At 38.5% G+C, this 20,949-nt stretch overlaps 1 protein-coding gene across 2 annotated transcripts in view; it reads left to right on the top strand.

The window, feature by feature from the left end:
* TBC1D23 (TBC1 domain family member 23) overlaps positions 1-19,599 on the top strand; it is a 48,578-nt gene extending 28,979 nt beyond the window's left edge. The window contains exons 11-19 of one of the 2 annotated variants that reach the window (XM_074999473.1): positions 571-741; positions 2,545-2,587; positions 3,744-3,853; positions 5,050-5,192; positions 6,812-6,856; positions 10,628-10,716; positions 13,412-13,547; positions 15,169-15,363; positions 17,950-19,599. In XM_074999473.1, coding sequence (XP_074855574.1) covers positions 571-741; positions 2,545-2,587; positions 3,744-3,853; positions 5,050-5,192; positions 6,812-6,856; positions 10,628-10,716; positions 13,412-13,547; positions 15,169-15,363; positions 17,950-18,031 — 1,014 coding nt within the window. In that variant the 3' untranslated portion in view covers positions 18,032-19,599. The remainder of the gene's footprint in view (positions 1-570; positions 742-2,544; positions 2,588-3,743; positions 3,854-5,049; positions 5,193-6,811; positions 6,857-10,627; positions 10,717-13,411; positions 13,548-15,168; positions 15,364-17,949) is intronic. The other variant, XM_074999482.1, reaches the window with a different exon arrangement.
* The last annotated feature ends 1,350 nt before the right edge of the window (positions 19,600-20,949 follow it).

The following is a 20,949-nucleotide window of genomic DNA, read 5'->3' as shown; positions in this document are numbered from 1 at the left end:
AGTGTACTAAGAACCCTTTGTTTCAGGAGCTTAGGCAGTTATTGAGGCATTATACAACTATCCATTCCCTATACCTCTGATCTTCTCTTGTCCCATCTCGCTCGCCTCTCTGTGCTCTTCCCAACAACAATCAGGTATCAATGTAAAAGCAACTTAGAGATGCCTAAAATAGTGGCTAGCTTCACTGTCCCATTTGTGTCCTTCTGAAACTCTTATTTTTGTGTCTTTTTGTACTTCATCCCACAGACCTGGAAGGTCCTTTCGGTCCCATATTGTTACCTTACCTTTTCATTTAAGCCCTCCTTGAAAAAAGAAAACTAGTTTTTTTTCCTATAGTGTGAACAAAAATTGAGTTAATAGAAGTAGAATATTCCTTTCTGAGAATTTTTCTCAGGAGAGCTTCTGTGTGTGTCTGTTTGTCTTTAATTTGTGCCCTTTAGAGCATTGGGCACACAGTGCTTACCGAATAACACATGAGAATCCTGATTATTTTTTTACAAGTTGCTGCCAAGTTGTTTGTAAAGTAAATCATTAATATTGTCTTTCTTACATTGTTGTTTTATTCCACAGATGCTCCAGAATCCATCAGAGTTTGCACAGTCTGTAAAATCCTTACTAGAAGCACAAAAGCAGTCCATTGAATCTGGCTCCATAGCTGGTGGAGAGCACCTCTGCTTCATGGGAAGTGGCAGGGAAGAAGAGGACATGTATATGAACATGGTGTTGGCACACTTTTTGCAGGTACAAATGGGATGTTGGAATTCTTGTTTGGACAACTAAAGAATTATGTTCTTTCAGGAATTATCAGTAAAAAAGTGACAACATAGACTTTCTTTACACATTAACTACATCTGGTTTTGAGTTGTCATTTTTAATGACAGTCAAAATTAGTAGTTCACTTCAACCCAGATCTTGCCTTACTTCAAACAGATCCACAGTAGATGACCTTGGCGTCAGGAAAATTCTTTAAGGATGCACTTCCCAAGTTCTAGACATATTATTCTATGGGGAGGTATGAGTCGTTTTTGTCTTTCCCTCAGATTCTTCCTTCTCCTCTCATGGAAGGATGCAGGGATCAAGTCTCCAGATACTTGGGCTCCATCAGAAAGCAAGGGATAAAGATATGGAGGTCTTATGCCTCCACCCAGTATGACTTAGCTCTTCAGAGTCCCTAGCTTAACTAAAGCCATGTTGTCAGAGTCACTACTCTAGAGACTGCTTCTAAGCCTTTTATGAGGATTAGTCTCATCTCAGGGAGTTCTGAAAGAAAGTTTAATACAGTCTGAGACTACAGTCCTCCTACCTGAGCATTCCCTGTAGAAATCTTCCAAAGATATAGTCACTAGTTCTGTGATTTCACAGCTCCCATGGAGCCAGTCTTCAGAAATTCAGGTAAGTGATATGAATTTTTTTGTACAGTGGCATGATTTGGGATACAATTTAGGGAATATAAGTCTGTGTTGCAATAATGCTGCAGACTGCCTGTTACTGAACCATCTCCAGTTCTCCATAAAAGTGGCCCATTATGAGCCATACTTTATTACTTATACCTTCATTACAATAATTTTAGCCAGGGTGTAATTAATTGAAACTTAAGTTTTCTTTTTAATTGATTAGAAGCTGAGAGCCTCACAAAATGTTACTCTTATAAAAGGCCATTTGTAATGCCAGCCTTTTGTAGTTTGCCCGTGAATTCAGTTCAAAGTGTTGCTGATGGCTTCTTCAGAAATATCTTACGGCAAATGAGTTCTCTTTCCAAATACGATCACAATTTAACATGTACTGACCTTAATGTCTTTTGGTACCTTCAAGGCATGCCTTTCTATTAGTTCACTTTGACTATTTTGACTTTATACCAGCTCTTCTTTTTGGATTTTTCCTCCACCTAATCTCCGATTGTTGGTGAGTATGGGTGATGCTTCTAGGCCATCCCTTTATTAGGGTAGGTAGTATTTTAATTTATAGAATGCTTTAGAGTCTTGAAGATGGAATTTAAATAAACTGAATTGCAATAGTTTTTTTTTTTTAAAAACTTTTCAGAACTATGCCATTAGCTAAAAATGATTGGCTTTTACAGAATCACTTATCCATTGTGGTACATGTAAGACCATAGTTGGGCATTACAGTGAAGAAGAAAGAGCTTATTGCAACTTCGTGATGGGGCCAAAAGTCAAAAAGCAAGCAACAAAAATATGTGTGATATTCTTGCAGCATGCTTTTCTGCAGTATCTGAGCCTGAGTACCCAGATAGGAAACACCCATGTTTAACTTTACTCTGTGAATAGCCCCACTGCTTTCAATAAGAGTACTCTAATGATTAAAGGTAAGCACATATATACATTTCTATAGGAATAAGGCATTACATCACTCTACCACACTTATTTGAAAAATAAGACATGCTTGGTTCAAAGAAACTCCAAATTTATCAAGTAAAGTATGCTAAGCATATGTCACACCCTTGCGGTAGAAGCTTATTTTTTCTGCCTTACATTTGAAAATTGATGAATGTCGCAAATATGATCTCCAGTATTTTTCTTGTTGCAGAAAAACAAGGAATATGTAAGCATTGCCAAAGGAGGATTCATGGGTAAGCTCCTGATTTAATAATGACTTTTACATTCACTCTTGGTATGATAAAGCTTTGAGTTTCTTAGGCTTGTCTACACTAGCCCCCTTCTTCGAAAGGGGCATGGTAATCAGCCTGAGCAGGGAATAATAATGAATAATATTAATCGCAGCACCTCATTAGGTTAATTCTCCTCACAGCAACTTCAAAGTTGCAAACTTCAAAGCACCAGCCTGCTGTGTAGCTGTGGGCACTTTGAAGTATCTGCGCAACTTCAAAGTGCCCTTACTCCCAAAATTTTGCATGGAGGCTTCGGAGTTCCTGTGGCTACACGGCAGGCCAGCGCTTTGAAGTATGCAACTTCGAATTTGCCGCAGGAAGAATTAGCCTTATGAGGTGACACATATTCATTGCAGCACCTCATTATTATTTGGTGCTCAGGCTGATTACCATGCCCCCCTCAAAGAAGGGAGGGCTTGTGTAGACACAGCCTTAACATTTTAATGCTTTTGGGATTAATGCTGTTTAATGGTGTTTAATTTTAATGTTGTTTTTAATATTTTTAGTGCTATTGGGTTTACTGTTGGTAGTTGTTTGGGAATAATTTTGTATTCATTATTAACAACCATTGTCGCAGTGTTTCCTGAATAGTGAATTAATCATGAATGAAGTGTCCTCCCTAATGTTGATTCTGGGTGTGTTAAAATAAGTACACTATTTCTTAATATTTGGTGACAGATCTGCAATTCTTCACTACTTTGTTTTCTTAACTGTCAGTTACTAGTTACCCAGTGCTGCAATTTACAATGCATGGGCAGAAGTCAGTCAGGCTCTGCATGAGAGTAGAGGTCTACTTCTGCTAAATTGTAGTATCAGGACTGAATAGTGCCTCAGGGCAAATTAGTTAAAGTGGAAACTCTTTGACACACTCTCCATCTGATCAAAAACGAAGCAACCAATTATTTCCTGGGGTGTCTTATGTAATTATTTTTATTGCATTACAATAAGTGTGTTTAGAGGTTCTGTAGCATTGGAAGGAGCAAGGAGTAGCACTTGTACTTACCTACATTTTTGTAAGTCATCTATACTGATACTCAGCTGTCTGAAGTAAGACATGATCAAATGAGTCATTCAAATGTGGCCCTGAACTGCTTTTTAAAAATGCTTTTTCTGTTAGCACTCCAGCAGCACTTAGCAGACATCAACGTGGAAGGACCCGAAAATGGATATGGCCACTGGATTGCAAGTACCTCAGGCTCCAGAAGTAGCATAAACTCCTGTGTTGATGTATGTGTATTTCCAGATCACGTTGTACATTTGAAAAAGACAAGAAGCAATGGTTTTTATTTTGTGTGCTTTCCTAGTGCCTTTCTATTCTATAATGGAAAAATGCATGTTGTTAATTTAGGTCCCGGTCTTGCATTTGGATTTGTGTGGAGATTCTTGGATTTGTGTGACACCAATACATGTCTGATAGAAGTATCCAAGCCATAATTTGTTGCTCTGTCCAATAGATGTTGACAAAATGGGCCCTAGAGGGCCTAAATCTACTCTTCTTTTAGCTCATATTTATCCTGCAGAATATATTGCTACAAATAATAATTGTTCTTATGTGTATATTAAATTGTAGATTATGACCATCTTACATCCAGTTGGAGGTAGCCTGGAGTCATCTTGTGTTAGAAGAGAGACACTTTAGAGGAAATATCCTCACGCTGGTTATGTTTCAGTAAAATATCTGGAATAACTACATTAGATATTCCTCATTTTGTGGTATAAAAATACATACAATTGAACACTGGATGATGAGGAAGTCCTTATGGAATTTCAGGAGATCTTCCCAAAGATATAATAGAACTCAACCAGTTGTTTACAAAGTCAGTGACTCGTCCTTCCAAAACTATTTCAGAATTTACATATCTAAATTTCAGAAAATGAGGTGGTTCAGTTCTAATACAGCAGCGAAAGTCAGTAGCAACATCATTTCAGCATAAGGGTGAGCATGCATCTCCAGGAAATGGTGCACTGTGAGGCTAAATTCTACTTTACACCTGCATTTAAAGGATCCATAGGGTATGGAGTTCACGTTCCATGACGCCTCTAAATTCCTTCCTTTCTTGATTATCAAGAAACACATTTCTTAAATTTTCTGTTCTCCTAGTAATAGTTTTACTATATAGGTATAATGTGGATTTTAGTTTTGATATACGCCTATGTATTAATGTGTTACAACTATTTCTTCTCAGTGCATTTTAAGAGCATTGTTCTAAATAATGCAGCTTGCTTGCTTATATCTTTAAAACTTTAGTTCTGTGTGGGTACCACTCCTTTTAAATCCTAGTGCCATGATAAACAACATTGTGCATAAAAATTTTGTGTAAACAATTATAAGAGATCATGCTCAGAATTTTGTAACTTTCCATTCTTTACAAATTACTGATAGTAAAAATGTTGCGTTACAATTCATTCAATTACTTTTAAAGGGGGATTCTCCTAACGGTTCAAGTGATGGAAAAGGAGTCAAGTCCTTGGTAAATAAAATGACTGTTGCTTTGAAGACTAAATCTGTGAACGTGAAAGAAAAAGTTATTAGCTTTATTGAAAATACATCAACTCCTGTGGACAGGTATGGTATTTATATGTGATTGAGATTATAAGTGATGAATCATTCCCTGTTGCAAATGGATGTTTTTGCAGGTATGAAGATTAGACTAAATAATAAGAACCAAGAGAAGATAAACTGAGAGAGATCAGAATAAGCAGAGATTAATCAACACTGAAGGTTCCTGAAAATCCCACTCTTAATCTCTATTTTAAAGAGTTTTGCACGTTTCATATACATTTGCTAAAAGTGGAGGAGCGGAGACAAAGTATAGTAGGCATCCTTCAGTCTGTGTAGACTATGGATTGCGCCCTTCGTAGTTCCATTTAGGATCATCATTTGATGCTGTTAAGCGATGCTGGAGTACCTCTCCAGGCATGAGCCTGAGCAGTTTTTTTGGGACCCTGGGCTGCCCAGATGCCAGCATCCCCCTCTCGGCTTTACCAATATAGTCCAAAAGAGAGGATAACCTCTACGTCTGGTACCAGCTCAGCTGCAGGAGTTGCCGGGTCAATGCCAGAAGTTGGCACAGAACTGCCTTAGGACTCCCCTCCAGATTTTCTGTCAGGGTTTATTCCCTTAGCCTTGCTCCTTCCCAGGATAACCCACAAGGCAGTGGGGCAAAACCAAAGAGAAATATGAAAATTGGTTGTCTTGTCTTTGTGTGTTGAACATAGAACTGAGATTTGTGAACTCATGGATTCTAAGAACAGTTCTAGTATAGACTCCCTCTTTCAGCTAGAAAGGTTATCTGAGTCTTGTTTTTCCAACTATTAAATAGGAATATTGATTTCACAAAGGGTTCTCTGATGGTATTTGTTTTAAAGCACCTTTAAAGCTGGAAATACATGTTCTAAGTATTTGTTCTGAATATGACTGAATTTGGTAGCCTATTCTACAACTATTTTTAATTACTGCAAGGTTTTGAAAAATGGATGCTATTTTGAGTCCTTTAAAGCATTGAGATATTTTCTCATTAGTAACAACAACGAAGGGTCCTGTGGCACCTTATAGACTAACAGAAAAGTTTTGAGCAGGAGCTTTCGTGAGCACAGACTCACTTCATCAGATGCAGCATCTTATGAAGTGAGTCTGTGCTCACGAAAGCTCATGCTCAAAACTTGTCTTTTAGTCTATAAGGTGCCACAGGACGCTTCGTTGCTGTTGCAGATCCAGACTAACACAGCTACCCCTCCGGTACTTTTTCATTAGTGGGGCTCAGGGTGGCTGCTGTAGTGAACAATGGTTGTCAATTCTTCACCTACTTAATTTTTAGTCCAACTAAAAGGGTTGTTTACAGCTTGTTTTCTCGGTTGCAATGATGCAGTTACCACTTGCAGCATGGTTTTCTTCAGAAGTGTCTTGTAATTAAGCCATCCTTTTGTTTCCGTTGGACTAAGCATTCAGACAAGGCCTACGAATAAATCATATCATGCAGAAATGCCTCTAACAGAATTTCTTCTAAACTTCCTGTGGTTTCTGGATAGGTCTGCTGAAATTTTGTTGTGTTTTATTTGTCAACATCTGTGATGAAAATGTGTAGGGGAAAATTGCTGATACAGAACACTCATCTTTTACAGTAGATTTTTTTTTTTTATTTTTTGTAATTATTTTGTTCTGTCCTCTGCCCCAATTTGCTGTAGACTGTCTTTCAATCTTCCCTGGCCAGACAGAACAAGCGTGGAGCGGTAAGCTACTGAGTAGACCAGTCTAACTAAAACCACATTTGTCGTTTTTGGCATGACTTTGCAATGTTTGTAAGCATTGGTCACACTGACATAATCTCTGAAATTTTATATATAAACTTTAAAAAGCTGTGCTTTGCATCAATCTGTTAACTTTTTTCCAAGTATCATTCTGCAGGTTGGGGAAGAAAATTACAATATTTGCAGTGCTTTCTTATTCTCTTGACTTTTATTCAGTCTTTTTTTTCTTTGCTCTTAATTTTTATGAAATCTTTTTTTAAAAATCCAGTCACTTGTGTTTTGCATCTTATTAATTAGTTCTATAGAGAAAGGTGACAGAAGCTTTTATTTAGCAGGCTTCAGTTTTGAGCTTCGGAAGGAGAGAATTCAAATTCAAAGGACAGCTTGTACACACTGTTCAACAACTGTCTTCAGAACTCAGGGTGGTCTAAAACTGCTGAAGTCCTCTTAGAATTTTGTCAACAAATTTTAAAACTGCTGTATTCCTAGAAAACCCTGGTTAAAGAGAAGGTTCCAAGCTTACGCAGACCTCCTTAGATTAGCTCAAAAGTGGCTCTCTCTAACCAACAGAATTTGGTCCAATAAAGAAAATCACCTCACCCGTCTTGTCTCTCTAATGTCCAGGTAATAAAAATGGCATATTCTCAGCACATTCTTAGCCTGCAGTGATGCAATATGCCGATCAGAATGGAGATGGTCATATTATGTGAAATTAGTTCTGTGTTTAATAGACTTGCACATTATCTGAGGATTTTCAATAAAGAATGAATTTCGGTGAGGAATAGGGCACGAAATAAGATAAAATCAGTTATCTCTGAAAAACGGTGTGGCTTTGTAGGAGATAAAGGTACTACCTATGCTGTTTATATCTTACGGTCATCAATAGAAAGGGCATTAGAAGTACAAAAGGACACATTTATGCTTTATAGACTTTGAGAGAGCATTCGATTGGGTAAATCACGATGAAATGATAAAAATCTTAGAGGAACTGGATATAGATGGAAGGGATTTAAGAATAATTGGGGAATTTATACTGGGATCAAACAGCAGCTGTAAGAATGGGTGGCGAACTAAGTGACTACAGGAGAAAAAAAGGGGGGTTAGACGGGGTTGTGTTTTTCACCAGATCTTTTTAATTTGTATAGTGAAAGGATTATGCGAAAAATAGAGGGTCTTCCTGGGTTAAATATTGGTGGATACAACTTAAATAATCTTTGATATGCTGACGATACAGTTTTTATTGCAGAAAATGAATGGGATCTTGAAGAATTAGTCAACGTAGTTAATAGGGAAAGTGAGCTGAAGGGACTTAAGTTAAACCTTGCAAAAACGGAATCAATGGTAATAACTAAAAGCAGAGTTATGCCAAGGTGCAACATAAGTGCGAATGGGATAGTTATATGTTAGGTGCCTAAATATAAATACTTGGGGTGTTATGTCACATTAGATGGTAGATGTACAACAGAAGTTAAATGCAGAATTGCACAAGCAAAGTCTGCATTCCAGAGAATGAGGAGTATCCTCACTAACAAGTTGTTATCATTAGAAGTTAAGAAAAGAGTTTTGCGATGTTGTATTAAGCCAATATTATTATATGGATCTGAAGCGTGAACAATCAGCAAGCAAGTTTAAGTCCATTGAAGCCACAGATATGTGTTTTTTAAGGAGGATGTTGCGAATTCCATGGACAGCTAAGAGGACAGATGAGTCTGTTTTGATTGAAGTACAGTGTAGAAGATCATTGCTAGTTAGAACAAGGACAAGACAAGCAAAATTTATAGGACGTGTAAAGAAGAAATTAGGACTTGAACACCTAGTAACGGCGGGGAAATTAGATGGTAGATGGGGTAGGGATAGGCAGCGAGAGAAATTATGCGATAGTATTACTTCCTGGTTATGGTGTGGAAGCACTGTAAAAATGCTAGAAAGCACTCAGAATAGACGGGGTGGAGGGCCATAATTGCCTACGCTAGTTGGCTTGGCACTTAAGGAAGGAGGGACATTATCTGAGATTTGAGCAGACTATCATGCTGGCTATGCTAAATTACCCAACACTACTAGATCATGGAGTTGGTATTGTGTGACCAAATAGTAGTTTATGTTAATGGTATCTTGGTAATTCTTGGAGAGAAATTGGCCTGTCCCAATAAAACTGAGACATCTGGTTATTTCAGGATTGATAAAGGTGTTGTTAAAAATATATAAACCTCTTAGGAAGAAACCTTAACATTAAACTATGAACTTTCTTTACAACTTTTTTGTTTGTTTTATAACTGACAGACCATCCTACCTTTTTATTAAAAAGAAATATTGCTGTACTGTGTTGTTTTGTTTTAACTCATCCCTTTAGGAATATGCCCCCCCCATGCTCAAATCATCTTTCTTTTTCCAGTAGAAAGTTGTATTAAAATAGTAACCAGTTAGTACATTAATTTATCCTGGGTTATAAGAATATGCTTTTCTTAAAATTCAGGTGCTGAAAATAGAAAATGTTTTGTCCCATTGATTCAGTTTTATCTTTACAGGCAAAAACAGTCTGATTTTGCTTGTTACCAAGTGGAATTAGATTAAATGAGATCACTGACCAGTATCACAGATTGGTCTCATTTAGCACTGTAGAATTCCTGTAGAATTCCCCATTTCTAGTTTAATACAGTGCACATTTTTATATAGTATGCCTTTCTCTTTTGCTTTGGCTAACCTTACTCTTTTAATGCAGTTATGGTCTCTTTTAAATCCTAGCTCTGAATTCCAATTAAGACTATAAATATATAATCTTATAAAACATGCTGCTTCTTACCAGATCAGTAATCTACAGTATTCTTCCTCATTCTTTTGTCTTAAAATTTCATATGCCCAAAAATCTAGCTAAATAGAATCACTGCCCTTTTGGATTGTCAGTGTTATTGATGCTTATTGTCTTAAATTACTAATGAGAACATTTTTATCTTGCTTTTTTTGTATAACACTTCTGTGTTCTCTCACTTAACAATTAGGTTTTACATGTTCTTCCTCATTCAGTACCTTCTAATCAAATAGCTTTAGAAGATCTAGTAACTTGTACTTTTAAATAGATTTTCAAAGATAGATAAATATCCATTTTCTTTGATGTAGTGCTAAAGCCACGGGCACCCTCTTGGAGCTGGTTCTACAACTGTAGATGAGTTAGCACTCATCAATATATTGGTTCAAAACAAGAACTGAGCTTTATAGTTGTTTAACTGAAGCAAATTTGTTTTCTTTTTTGTAGCTACAGTGTTATCCTTTGGGATAAGCTCTCTAATAGTGACCCTCTTGCCAGTCCAGCAAACAATCAAATGTTCTGCTTTATAGTCTCCATCTTTTCCTTCCACCCCTAATTTGCAATCCTTACATAGTCATATCGCATGTTAAAATGTAATTCAGACAAAACACTAGAGTGCTCTGCTAGGTATGTCAAAGCACGGCCTTCAATGTTTTGGATTTTAAGTGGGTGTTTGGTTTAAGAGAATGGTTAGAAGTTGTCTGTAGGAGGCAGGACTATCTGCTCTGCAGTACAGGTGCTTTTAAGTGTTCAGTCTGGCAAATAACTGCTTTATCATTTTCACTAATCTGGGGCTTTCTGGGTCACTCCCAGCGTTCTTGCAGTAGACTTCAAGAGACTGTGGATTCTGCTCTGGTGGTCACATTTTGCTATTGCATGTTGCTAGGACATGTTGTATTACTGGATCTTAAAAGATTTTTCCTCTACCTGTCCTCTTCCCATGCTAACAGACATATCAGCAGCAGTGACAGATTGGGAAAACCCTACCGTGGTGTAAAACCAGTATTCAGTATTGGAGATGAAGAAGAATATGATACTGGTACCGTAAGAAACTATTCTTATCTGAAATCCCCTTACTTTAGACACATACCCATGATTTCCTATATATTTCACAAAGTTGCAGGGTGCCATTGTTGTCTATCATTAAGTACAAATTAAATACTCTGAATTTACAAAAAAAAGTTTTGAATAATTATTCTTTCTATTAATCAGGCATGTTATTAAGGGGCTTAATGACCACGTAAGACTAGGGCTCCATTGTTCTGGGAATTGTGCAAACATAGAATAGTAGACATTTGGTACCCGAAAGAGTGGTTCACCCCCTCTCACGCTCTCACACACCTTTAACTGCCAACTCTACAAATTTACCTTGGGGATGTGACAGTCAAGCTGCATTCTCTTTTTCACACTTTGTTATAAAGGTCTTGCAAGCCTACATTTGTCATCAGGTACAACCTTGCTAACCTCCACAGAGGTTACATACTTTGGCCTGCAACAGTATTCCATCTAATTTTTGCCACACGTGCATGGAATGAAATTTGTTATGTGCAGCAATATAGTGCACATAATAAAATTCATGTACAGTAAACTCTTCCATATCTGGCAACCCCGTGACAGGGACATTGCTGGATATTCAAATATTCTGGATAATAGGTAGGTATAGTTACAATGCATAACACTAAAGAAAAACAAGATTAAATATTAAGAAACAAATAAAAATATATACTTTATTTACCAACGGTGGTATTGTACGTTTTAAATTTATACTGTATTTGCTGTATTTATTTATGTTTATTTTCACTGTACAGTACTTATGGGAAAACCTAACAAATTTAGTTATGGTTAAAATGCTAATTATTTGAGACTTCTGAATAATAGAATGCCAGATATGAAAGAGTTTACTGTAAAATGGGGTGCATCAGAAAGGTTTGAATTGTGGGAGGGTGTTCACAGCTGCAGCAGAGGATTCGGGTTGGGGCAGGGTGAAGCTGGCTGGGGCTGAGGGCTGTGGGGTGTAGCCCGAAGATGAAGGGTTTTGGATGCAAGCTGTCCGCTGGCTATTGCAGAGAAAAAGGACTCCCCCTAAGCCTCTCCCCACCACAGCAGCTCTGGGGTTGAGGCCACAGGATAGGCACCAATGTTCTCTCCATTTTTTCCATCCATGTGCAGAATAAATTTTGTTATATACACTGAAGCATGTGTGGCTATGTGTGGCTACCTGTAGAAACACATGCTACCAGCTGCTGCCGCTGCGAGCACTCTGCTGATCAGCTGTGTGGCATTTGAATCTCTCCTGGGTGGCAGCCTAAATTGGAGATACACATCTCCTAGAACTGGGAGGGACCTCAGGAGGTCATCTAGTCCAGTCCCCTGCCCTCTCAGCAGGACCAAGTGCCATCCCTAACATCTATTTGCCCCAGTCCTTTAGTGGCCTCCTCAAGGATTGAACTCACAACCCTGGGTTGAGCAGGCCAGTGCCAAAACCACTGGGATCATTGGTAGGCACGCTTCCTCTGGTTGCAACACGTTGAGGGCTGGTTTGGAGTGAGGGGAGGGGCATCTGTCCCCTAGTTGCTGTCGGTCTGGGGTTGGAGGAGAGGAATCTCTTCCTCACTGCAGCCCTGAGCCACTGCATGGTACATAATGGGCTGCTGTGCAGTTTGTGGGGGGAATTTAGATCTGCAATACCTTTTATTACTGGTGACAATGAGCAAGAAGAAGAAAATCCAATTTGATTGCCAGATCCTCCGTTGGTGACAGTTAGGCGGTGTGTGTACTGCCTGCTGTTTGGATGCTGAGGGTGTAATAGCAATACGAACCAAAATGCTGTGCGGTAACACCTCTGCGTAGATGCTGCAGTCAGAAACTAAAAGGTTTGTAGTTCATGTTAGTGGCTGTTCACCGAGGACCACGTGCTCCTTAGACAGTTTAGTTGCATCATTAATTCAATCATTGAATGCTGCAGTCATATAACTGCCACTAGGATGGGCACAAGCTTTTCCCCTGCCAGCACAGTAATTCCGTCTGTGTTCTTGTCCACCCAAATAAAACACTTTCCACACTTGTATTTGCAAATAATGTGTGGAAGTTTTCTGCTATTTCCATTCGAGGATGTGATTTTACTAACTAGAGTGCATAAAATGGGTATGATCAAGTAATTCAGATCCACAATAAGACTTGTCTATACTAAAGTATTTTCAATAAAAATTATTTAACAATCAACTTATTGCACTTTTTAAACTTAACATTCATAGGAGCAAAACCAACATTAACCAAATACATTGTATTAGTGCAGAAGAACAAAAAGACCTGTTTTCAGTGCTTGTGCACTGAATTTACAATGGCATAATTAAGAGCCAAATATGCCCTATAACTTCTGTTTCAGTGTCCCTTCTTAGGAAGTTACCATTTTAGTTGTGGATGTGCACGGTTACAACTCTAAATTGCCTCAGACATTCTAGCTAGAGCATGCAAAAATAGCTTTGAAAAAAGAATAATTGAAAAAATGGAGATGAGAACTCAAATGGGAATGCAGGATGGTTGGGCTTTAGTAGATAATGGGTTTCTTGCTTTTTGGTGCTGAATGAGATTACATGCTGTTTGGAATTCCTCATTTTTCTAATTGGGGCATGAAACCTAATTATTTGTATTTTTAATAAGCAATAACATTGTAAACACTGAAGTGGTGACAGATATTCCATCAGTGTAAAAGTCATTTTTTCTCTTCCATATAGATGAAATTGACAGTTCCTCAATGTCAGATGATGACCGAAAAGAGGTGGTCAACATCCACACATGGATAAATAAACCAGATGTAAAGCATCATTTCCCCTGTAATGAAGTGAAAGAAAATGGCCATATGTTTCCCAGGTATTTAAAGAATTGTTTATTTTAAGAAAATGAAAAGGCTAATGGTGGTGGTAAATTGTTTCTGGATGTTGTGTATAATGAATTATAAGAGCATTTGCCCAGGGTGCACCTTACATTGGCATAGCCATATTGCTGTAAGGTACACAGTATAGCTGGTCTTTGTCAACTGGCAAGAGCTATCCTGCTGACAAAATAAAACTACCTCCAACCAGGGGCATCTCCTCCCAACAAAGCACTGTCCACACTGGTGATTTTTGTTGGTAAAACTTTTGTTGACGAATGGTGTGGGTTTTTTCACACCCCTGAATGACAAAAATTTTACCTCAAGAAATGCAGTGTAGGCATAACCTAATCATCTAAGCCAATAACTAAGAGCTGTAATATTATTTATATTCTCACAGTGTCTAGGAGCTCTATTGATTGTGGTAGATGCTAGATAAATATGCTCATTGACTATTTCTACAGAACGTGTACAGAATTTTACTGCTACTGTTACAGTAGAAAGAATAATGCTAACTTCTTTGCAAAACACGTTTCAGAAAACACTGACAGGCTACATCTACACTAGCCTAAATCTTCGAAATGGCCAGGCAAATGGCCATTTCGAAGATTACTAATGAAATATATATTCAGCGCCTCATTAGCATGCCGGTGGCCACGGCTCTTCGAAATTGCCGCTTTTCGCTGCCATGTGGCACATGGCCATTTGCATGGCCATTTCGAAGATTTGGGCTAGTGTAGACACAGCCACAGTAAGTTTGGATTTATATCCTGCTTCAGGGGCCCAAACATCCAAGTGTGGCTACAGTCTGGCCTTATCAGTAGCCTCACAATAGTGTTTTGAAGAGGTACAGCTGTCTCTAAATCATGACACAGTTGTAACAACTTTTTCATTTGATCCTTGGAAGGAATTGGAGCATGATGCATCTTTTCCATTAGGTGACCCAAAGAATATGACTGAAGTGACTTAACAAAGTTGGACTATAGTGAAAAGCATGATGGCCTTTGCTCAAAACATTTAAGCTGCATTAAGTTGTGTGTTGCTCTTATTTAGAGAGACAGCTACTTTATATTTTTATTTAAAAGAATTTACTGGAAGGTAGAGCTCTAAAATTTGACTAGAAGTTTCAGGCAATAATGTTTCACTGTGGCATTTTAGCACAGTTCTCAAGAATAATATATTTAAACCACTGAAAAAGTCCAAATGGGTGTGTGAGAGGGAGCTCTTCTAAGAATTTTACCTAGGATGATAAAGCCTGTAACTGGACATACTTAACGTACATAGGATGCAGGCTCAGGACCTCTGAGTTGGCTTCCTGTGAGACGTACATGTTCGTTATTGGTTTTGGAGAGACTGCAGTGTCTGGGTTCTTTGACAACCTGGAAAAGGTGCAGCTGTGTGATATTAAATAGCTGCCATGTTTGACTTCAGATGGGCTTACATTACAAACTTGTCTCAGAACTGTAAAGTGTTTTGGAATTCTTCTGACTTAAATATGCCGCATAAATATCAAACTGAGATTTGAAAACTTTGCTAGCTCACGGCGTCAGTTATCTTAATTAAACTTTCTCTATATTTGATAGTTACTCCATTTGTTGTAAATGCTTTCTCTTTTCAAAGTCATCTCTTGGTAACTGCCACACACATGTACTGCTTGAGGGAGATTCCATCGCGAAAGGGATTGGCTTACATACAGTCTCGTCAGGCACTCAATGCTGTAGTTAAAATTACATCCAAGAAGAAGCACCCAGAATTAATCACCTTTAAATATGGAAACAGCAATACTTCAGGCATAGAAATTTTGGCAGTGGAAAGGTAAGACTACTTCTCAGTTACATACTGATTAGAAATCAGAAGGCCTGATCCTGCAGGCTAGTATGCACTTCTTCCTTTGATATCAGTGGGAATTGGAGGCACTTGGCACTTCCAGAATCAGGCCTCCAACTAATATTGTGGATTTAGCAGCTGTAATGTCTTGATATGAACCAGGCTGATCTGCAGTTTGTCTTAGGAAATATTTAGTTTGTGGATTTTAGAAGAAAAATATACTATTTATGCCCTGATAAGCTTAACAATCTGTAAGATCAATCATGGAGCAAGAAATGTCTCAGTCTCCACCCCTGCCCCTGTATAAATGCCTCTGAAAGAGTTTGGAAGTTAGTATTTTATTTTTGAGAGAAATGCTTTTGGCTACCATTTTACTGGAAAGTGTCCTCTCGGTAGGATTCATGTAAGAGGCTATAAACAAGTTTCTACACTGCTACAACAGGCCCAGATGTATTATCTGAAAAGGCACCATGCCTACTTCATCTCTAAGATTTTGATCTTGGTTCATCATTTTGGGAGAGGAGAGGAGAGGACATAGCTCCAAAGCAAGAGAACTATTGTGGGCTTTAGGCTTGCTTCTTTTTTTTCACTGCAATGTATAGTTTCTATCCTTTAAATCCACTTTGGTACCCAATGACTGGAAGACAGCCAATATAACGCCAATATTTAAAAAAGGCTCTAGAGGAGACCCTGGCAATTATAGACCGATAAGTCTAACATCAGTACCAGGCAAATTAGTAGAAACACTAGTAAAGAATAAAACTGCAAGGCACGTAGAAGAGCACGAATTGTTGGGCAAAAGTCAGCATGGTTTCTGCAGAGGGAAGTCGTGTCTAACTAATCTATTAGAATTCTTTGAAGGGGTTAATAAACATGTGGACAAGGGGCACCCAGTGGACATAATATACCTAGATTTCCAGAAAGCCTTTGACACGGTCCCACACCAAAGGCTTTTATGTAAATTAGGTGGTCATGGGATAGGAGGAAAGATCCTTTCATGGATCGGGAATTGGTTAAAAGACAGAAAACAAAGGGTGGGAATAAATGGTAAATTTTCACAATGGAGGAGGGTAACTAGTGGTGTTCCCCAGGGGTCAGTCCTGGGACGGATCCTGTTCAACTTGTTCATCAATGATCTAGAAAATGAGGTAAGCAGTGAGGTGGCAAAGTTTGCAGATGACACCAGGTTGTTCAGGACAGTCAAAACCAAAAGGGACTGTGAAGAACTACAAAAAGATCTCAGCAAAGTGAGTGATTGGGCAGCAAAATGGCAAATGAAATTTAATGTGGGTAAGTGTAAGGTAATGCATGTTGGAAAAAAGAACCCAAATTACACGTACTACATGATGGGGTCAAATTTAGCTACGACAGATCAGGAAAGGGATCTTGGAGTTATAGTGGATAGTTCTCTGAAGACATCCACGCAGTGTGCAGCGGCAGTTAGTAAGGCAAATAGGATGTTAGGAATTATTAAAAAAGGGATAGATAATAAGACAAAAGATATCATACTTCCCCTATATAAAACTATGGTACGCCCACATCTTGAGTACTGCGTGCAGATGTGGTCTCCTCACCTCAAAAAAGATATATTGGCATTAGAAAAGGTTCAGAAAACGGCGACTAAGATGATTAGGGGCTTGGAACGGGTCCCATATGGGGAGAGGCTAGAGAGACTGGGACTTTTCAGTTTGGAAAAGAGGCGATTGAGGGGCGATATGATAGAGGTATATAAAATCATGAATGGTGTGGAGAAAGTGAATATAGAAAAATTATTTACCTTTTCCCATAATACAAGAACTAGGAGACACCAAATGAAATTGATGGGTAGTAGGTTCAAAACTAATAAAAGGAAATTTTTCTTCACACAGCGCACAGTCAACCTGTGGAATTCCTTGCCCGAGGAGGCTGTGAAGGCCAGGACTCTATTAGGGTTTAAAAAAGAGCTTGATAAATTTTTGCAGGTTAGGTCCATAAATGGCTATTAGCCAGGGATAAAGTATGGTGCCCTAGCCTTCAGAACAAGGGCAGGAGATGGATGGCAGGAGATAAATCACTTGATCATTGTCTTCTGTTCTCCTTCTCTGGGGCACCTGGCATTGGCCACCGTCGGCAGATGGGATGCTGGGCTGGATGGACCTTTGGTCTGACCCAGTATGGCCATTCTTATGTTCTTATGTTCGCCTTTATATATGTATAATCTGTGTGTGAGACAGAGAATTCAATATTTTAGAAGTGTTACAGTGAAGAATTTTTATAATAAAGTCTCATGATTAACACATAGATGTTATCTATGATGTAAATAATGGTTTTCCCTGTCTTGTGTGTCAGATTTTTCACAACCATAAAGAGTCTGATCCAGTCTATTGACTTCAGTGGACTTGGGATCAGACCCACAATAAATAGTCTTCAGAAAAAAATTCATCTAAGGATGTCTGTAAAATTTGTGTACCATAAGACAAGCACTTGAGAATGAACATGGTAATGAGAGGTAAAGGATGAATTCAGACATGAGTTTTGATGATTGGTATTGAAAGTTGTCACAGTGAATTAATGGTCATCCTTTCTCTTTTAAAGGTATCTGATTCCAAATGCAGGTGATGCTACCAAAGCCATAAAACAACAAATCATGAAAGTTCTGGATGCATTGGAGAACTAATAACACAAAATAAAACTTTTAAACATAATGGTTGAAAAAGAAAAGAGGTGGGCAATATACTGTATGTGGACGCAAAAAGACTGCTTTCCTACTAAGAAAATATCTGTTTGCTGATGGAATGCCTGAGTAGCAGGCTTAATATAGGGTAAATTATTAATTTCTCAGCAGGATTTCAATTCTTTTTCTGTTAATAATTTTGGCTTTTGCAAAGGTTTATTGTAAAGGTCAGGATTTTTAAAAGCAACTCTAATTTAGCAGTTCAGTTGCATAGAACTACACAAAGGGAATACAGCTCTTTCAGGTATGGAAATGTAGTTGAAGTGTCTTAAGTAACCTTGAGAAGTCAAAATGTCTAAAGCCCAATGGCTGTAAATTTGATTTTACCTATGGGTAATAATAAATATTATCAGTCCGTAGATTTGGAAACAGGAGAGGCAAAAGCCAGTAATGCTACTTACATCTCCCAATTCGATGGATCTTCAAGGGATAGAAAAATAAAACCATGCTAGGGAGGGAAGAAAAGGTGCTTTAGGTTGTTTTTTTCCTAAACCTACTTTGCACTATGCTGTAAAATAATTTGAATGGTTAAATGACTGTTTTTAAATACCAAGCTGAACTGTGTACATAAGAAACTTTACCACAGGGTTATAATTGTGCGATTATGCAAATTAAATGTCTCCTGTTTGAGGCAGTATTACTATTGTAATACAAGTGCATGAATGCCTTTGAGTGAGTGAAATTGGAATTCATGTTTCACATGACAGATTATGAGGTGAAGGTGAGTAGTCTGCCCTCTATCAAAACTGAAATATCTAATAAAAATATATTTTTGTGGTTGTCATTTCAAAAGCCTTCAGTTCAGCACAGATGGATTGTACTAACTGGAAGGTGTGTTCTTCAAGACTAATGCACACAAATAAAGCAAAGTAGTCCAAGCACTGAATATCTGTGATAACCATTTGTTACCTTCAAGGACATATGGATTTTTTTCCCATAATGTCAAATAACTGACAACTATTCTCACATCTTTCAGTTTTTATTTTAATTTGGCTCTCACATTAGCAAGCTCACTCCTGGAATCCCCATGAAAGAGTTTATTTGCATGCTGATGCTGAAATAAGCAAAAGCTGTAGAATGATGATTAAGGGAATCGGCTGTACTGTGTGGAAACCACTTAATATTTACAGCTAATAAAATGTAAATTTGATGTATCTTAAGGAATAAATGAAACTGACCATTATAAAAATCAGATATTTTAAGTTATTTTAGTAGGAATCAAGCTAAGGCACTTTAATTCTGGATCAAATTCCCCTTTTAAAAATATCTAAATAAACATCAGTAGAACTTTAATTACTGAAAGTATTTGCATGAAATTGCACCTGGCCCAATGCTCCTGTATTTATAGTTCTCCCTGCAGCTGTCGAATTACATTCCCCTCTTTCTTGTCCTCTGAAGAGCCTCGGACTCTGTGCGTACTTCAGCAATGAGATTTTTTTCATAATGTAAAGATGTTTGTGTTACTGTTTATAACTACAATTGTAAATAAACCAAGTACAATTTGAACATAACTTGTTCTGACAGAAGGAATTTTAATTTTGTACTGTTTGAGTCTCTTGGCCTATCCACGGTGTTTCTAAACATAACTTTTTTTTAAATAAGAAGGCAGATGAATTATATACTTGAAGTGAAAAAAGTAGTAGGCTACAATTCATAAGCTGCTGGTTGTGTATTTTGTTTTTTTAACTTTGAAACACTTTCATATGTCAAATGAAATATAATAGTAGAAAATACAGACAATGGAACTTTGTCTAAGATAGTCGTAAGTCTATAGTTCAGCTATCATTAAAATTAATTCTGTTCATATTATTGTCTTACCATGGTCAGCATTGCAATGATCAGAGCTTATGTTTTGAATATTGCTGTTTGTAAGTGAACAAATGGTAGCATAATTCAAAAGCTGATTACAAAGCATTTGTAATTCTGATTCATATTTTGCTCTTGTCAAAAATATTGTGAGCACATATATAATAGTTTTGCTCACTATTAGGAGGATTAAGTAAAACAAAATAGAAAGAAGGGTGCTTTTGAAAAGTCGGCTCCCTTTTAAATGAACCCCATCTACATGGCTGCTTTGGGTTTGGGAAGTAGCTCTTCTGGAAGCCAGATCATGTGAGAATATGCAAATACCACATGAGATATTTAAATCTGCACCTCATTTGCATTTCCAGTCTCACTCATGATAGCTCTTGGCGCCTCCATTTGGAGGGGAAGAGCAGTAGTGACCCATTCAGGTACTTGGCCTCCCATGGAAATTATGGGCAAACTGGGGGGCACCTTAGGCAGAGCTGGCATAGGCACCAGCTGGCCTGAAACCCCTGCCACAGAAGGCACAGATGACACCATTACCGCTCCCTGCAGTTGGGTTGGTGGCAGTGCCTGGGCTGGTGCCTGTCCCATCAGCACCAGAGGTACAATTGCGGATGGTGCTGGCTCTGAAGGGGTCCAGTCCTGCTGCGACAGCACCGAAGAGGGTGCTGAGGTCCACACCGGTGAGGTAGAAGCAGGCAGCTCCACGATGACCACCGCTTCCTGTCTTTGTTCTGGTAGTGGGGCGTCCAGTGATACCAACAGTGCCAAGGTGGGATCAGCGGGGCCCCTGGCACCATTAAAGGCACTCCAGCGGCCTGGCCCTGCACCTCATGGAATGATCACGGGGTCCAGAAGGGCCACTGCTGAGTTACCTGCAAAGCTGGTGGCCAACCCGTATAGTCCGAGCAACGACTATGGTGTCGACTACGGTGCCTGCGACGACCAGGGTGTGACCTTCTTCCCGCTCTATCCGGGGGGGGTGGGTGGGTGGGTGGGTGTGTGTGTGTGTGAGAGAGAGAGAGAGAGAGAGGCGGTGCATATAGTGGTTG

The sequence above is a fragment of the Carettochelys insculpta genome, chromosome 1 (genome assembly GCF_033958435.1).
Source record: "Carettochelys insculpta isolate YL-2023 chromosome 1, ASM3395843v1, whole genome shotgun sequence".
NCBI classification, from domain to species: domain Eukaryota; kingdom Metazoa; phylum Chordata; order Testudines; family Carettochelyidae; genus Carettochelys; species Carettochelys insculpta.
Note: the sequence above shows the minus strand (reverse complement) of the source record. Positions and strands in the feature narration are given on the sequence as shown.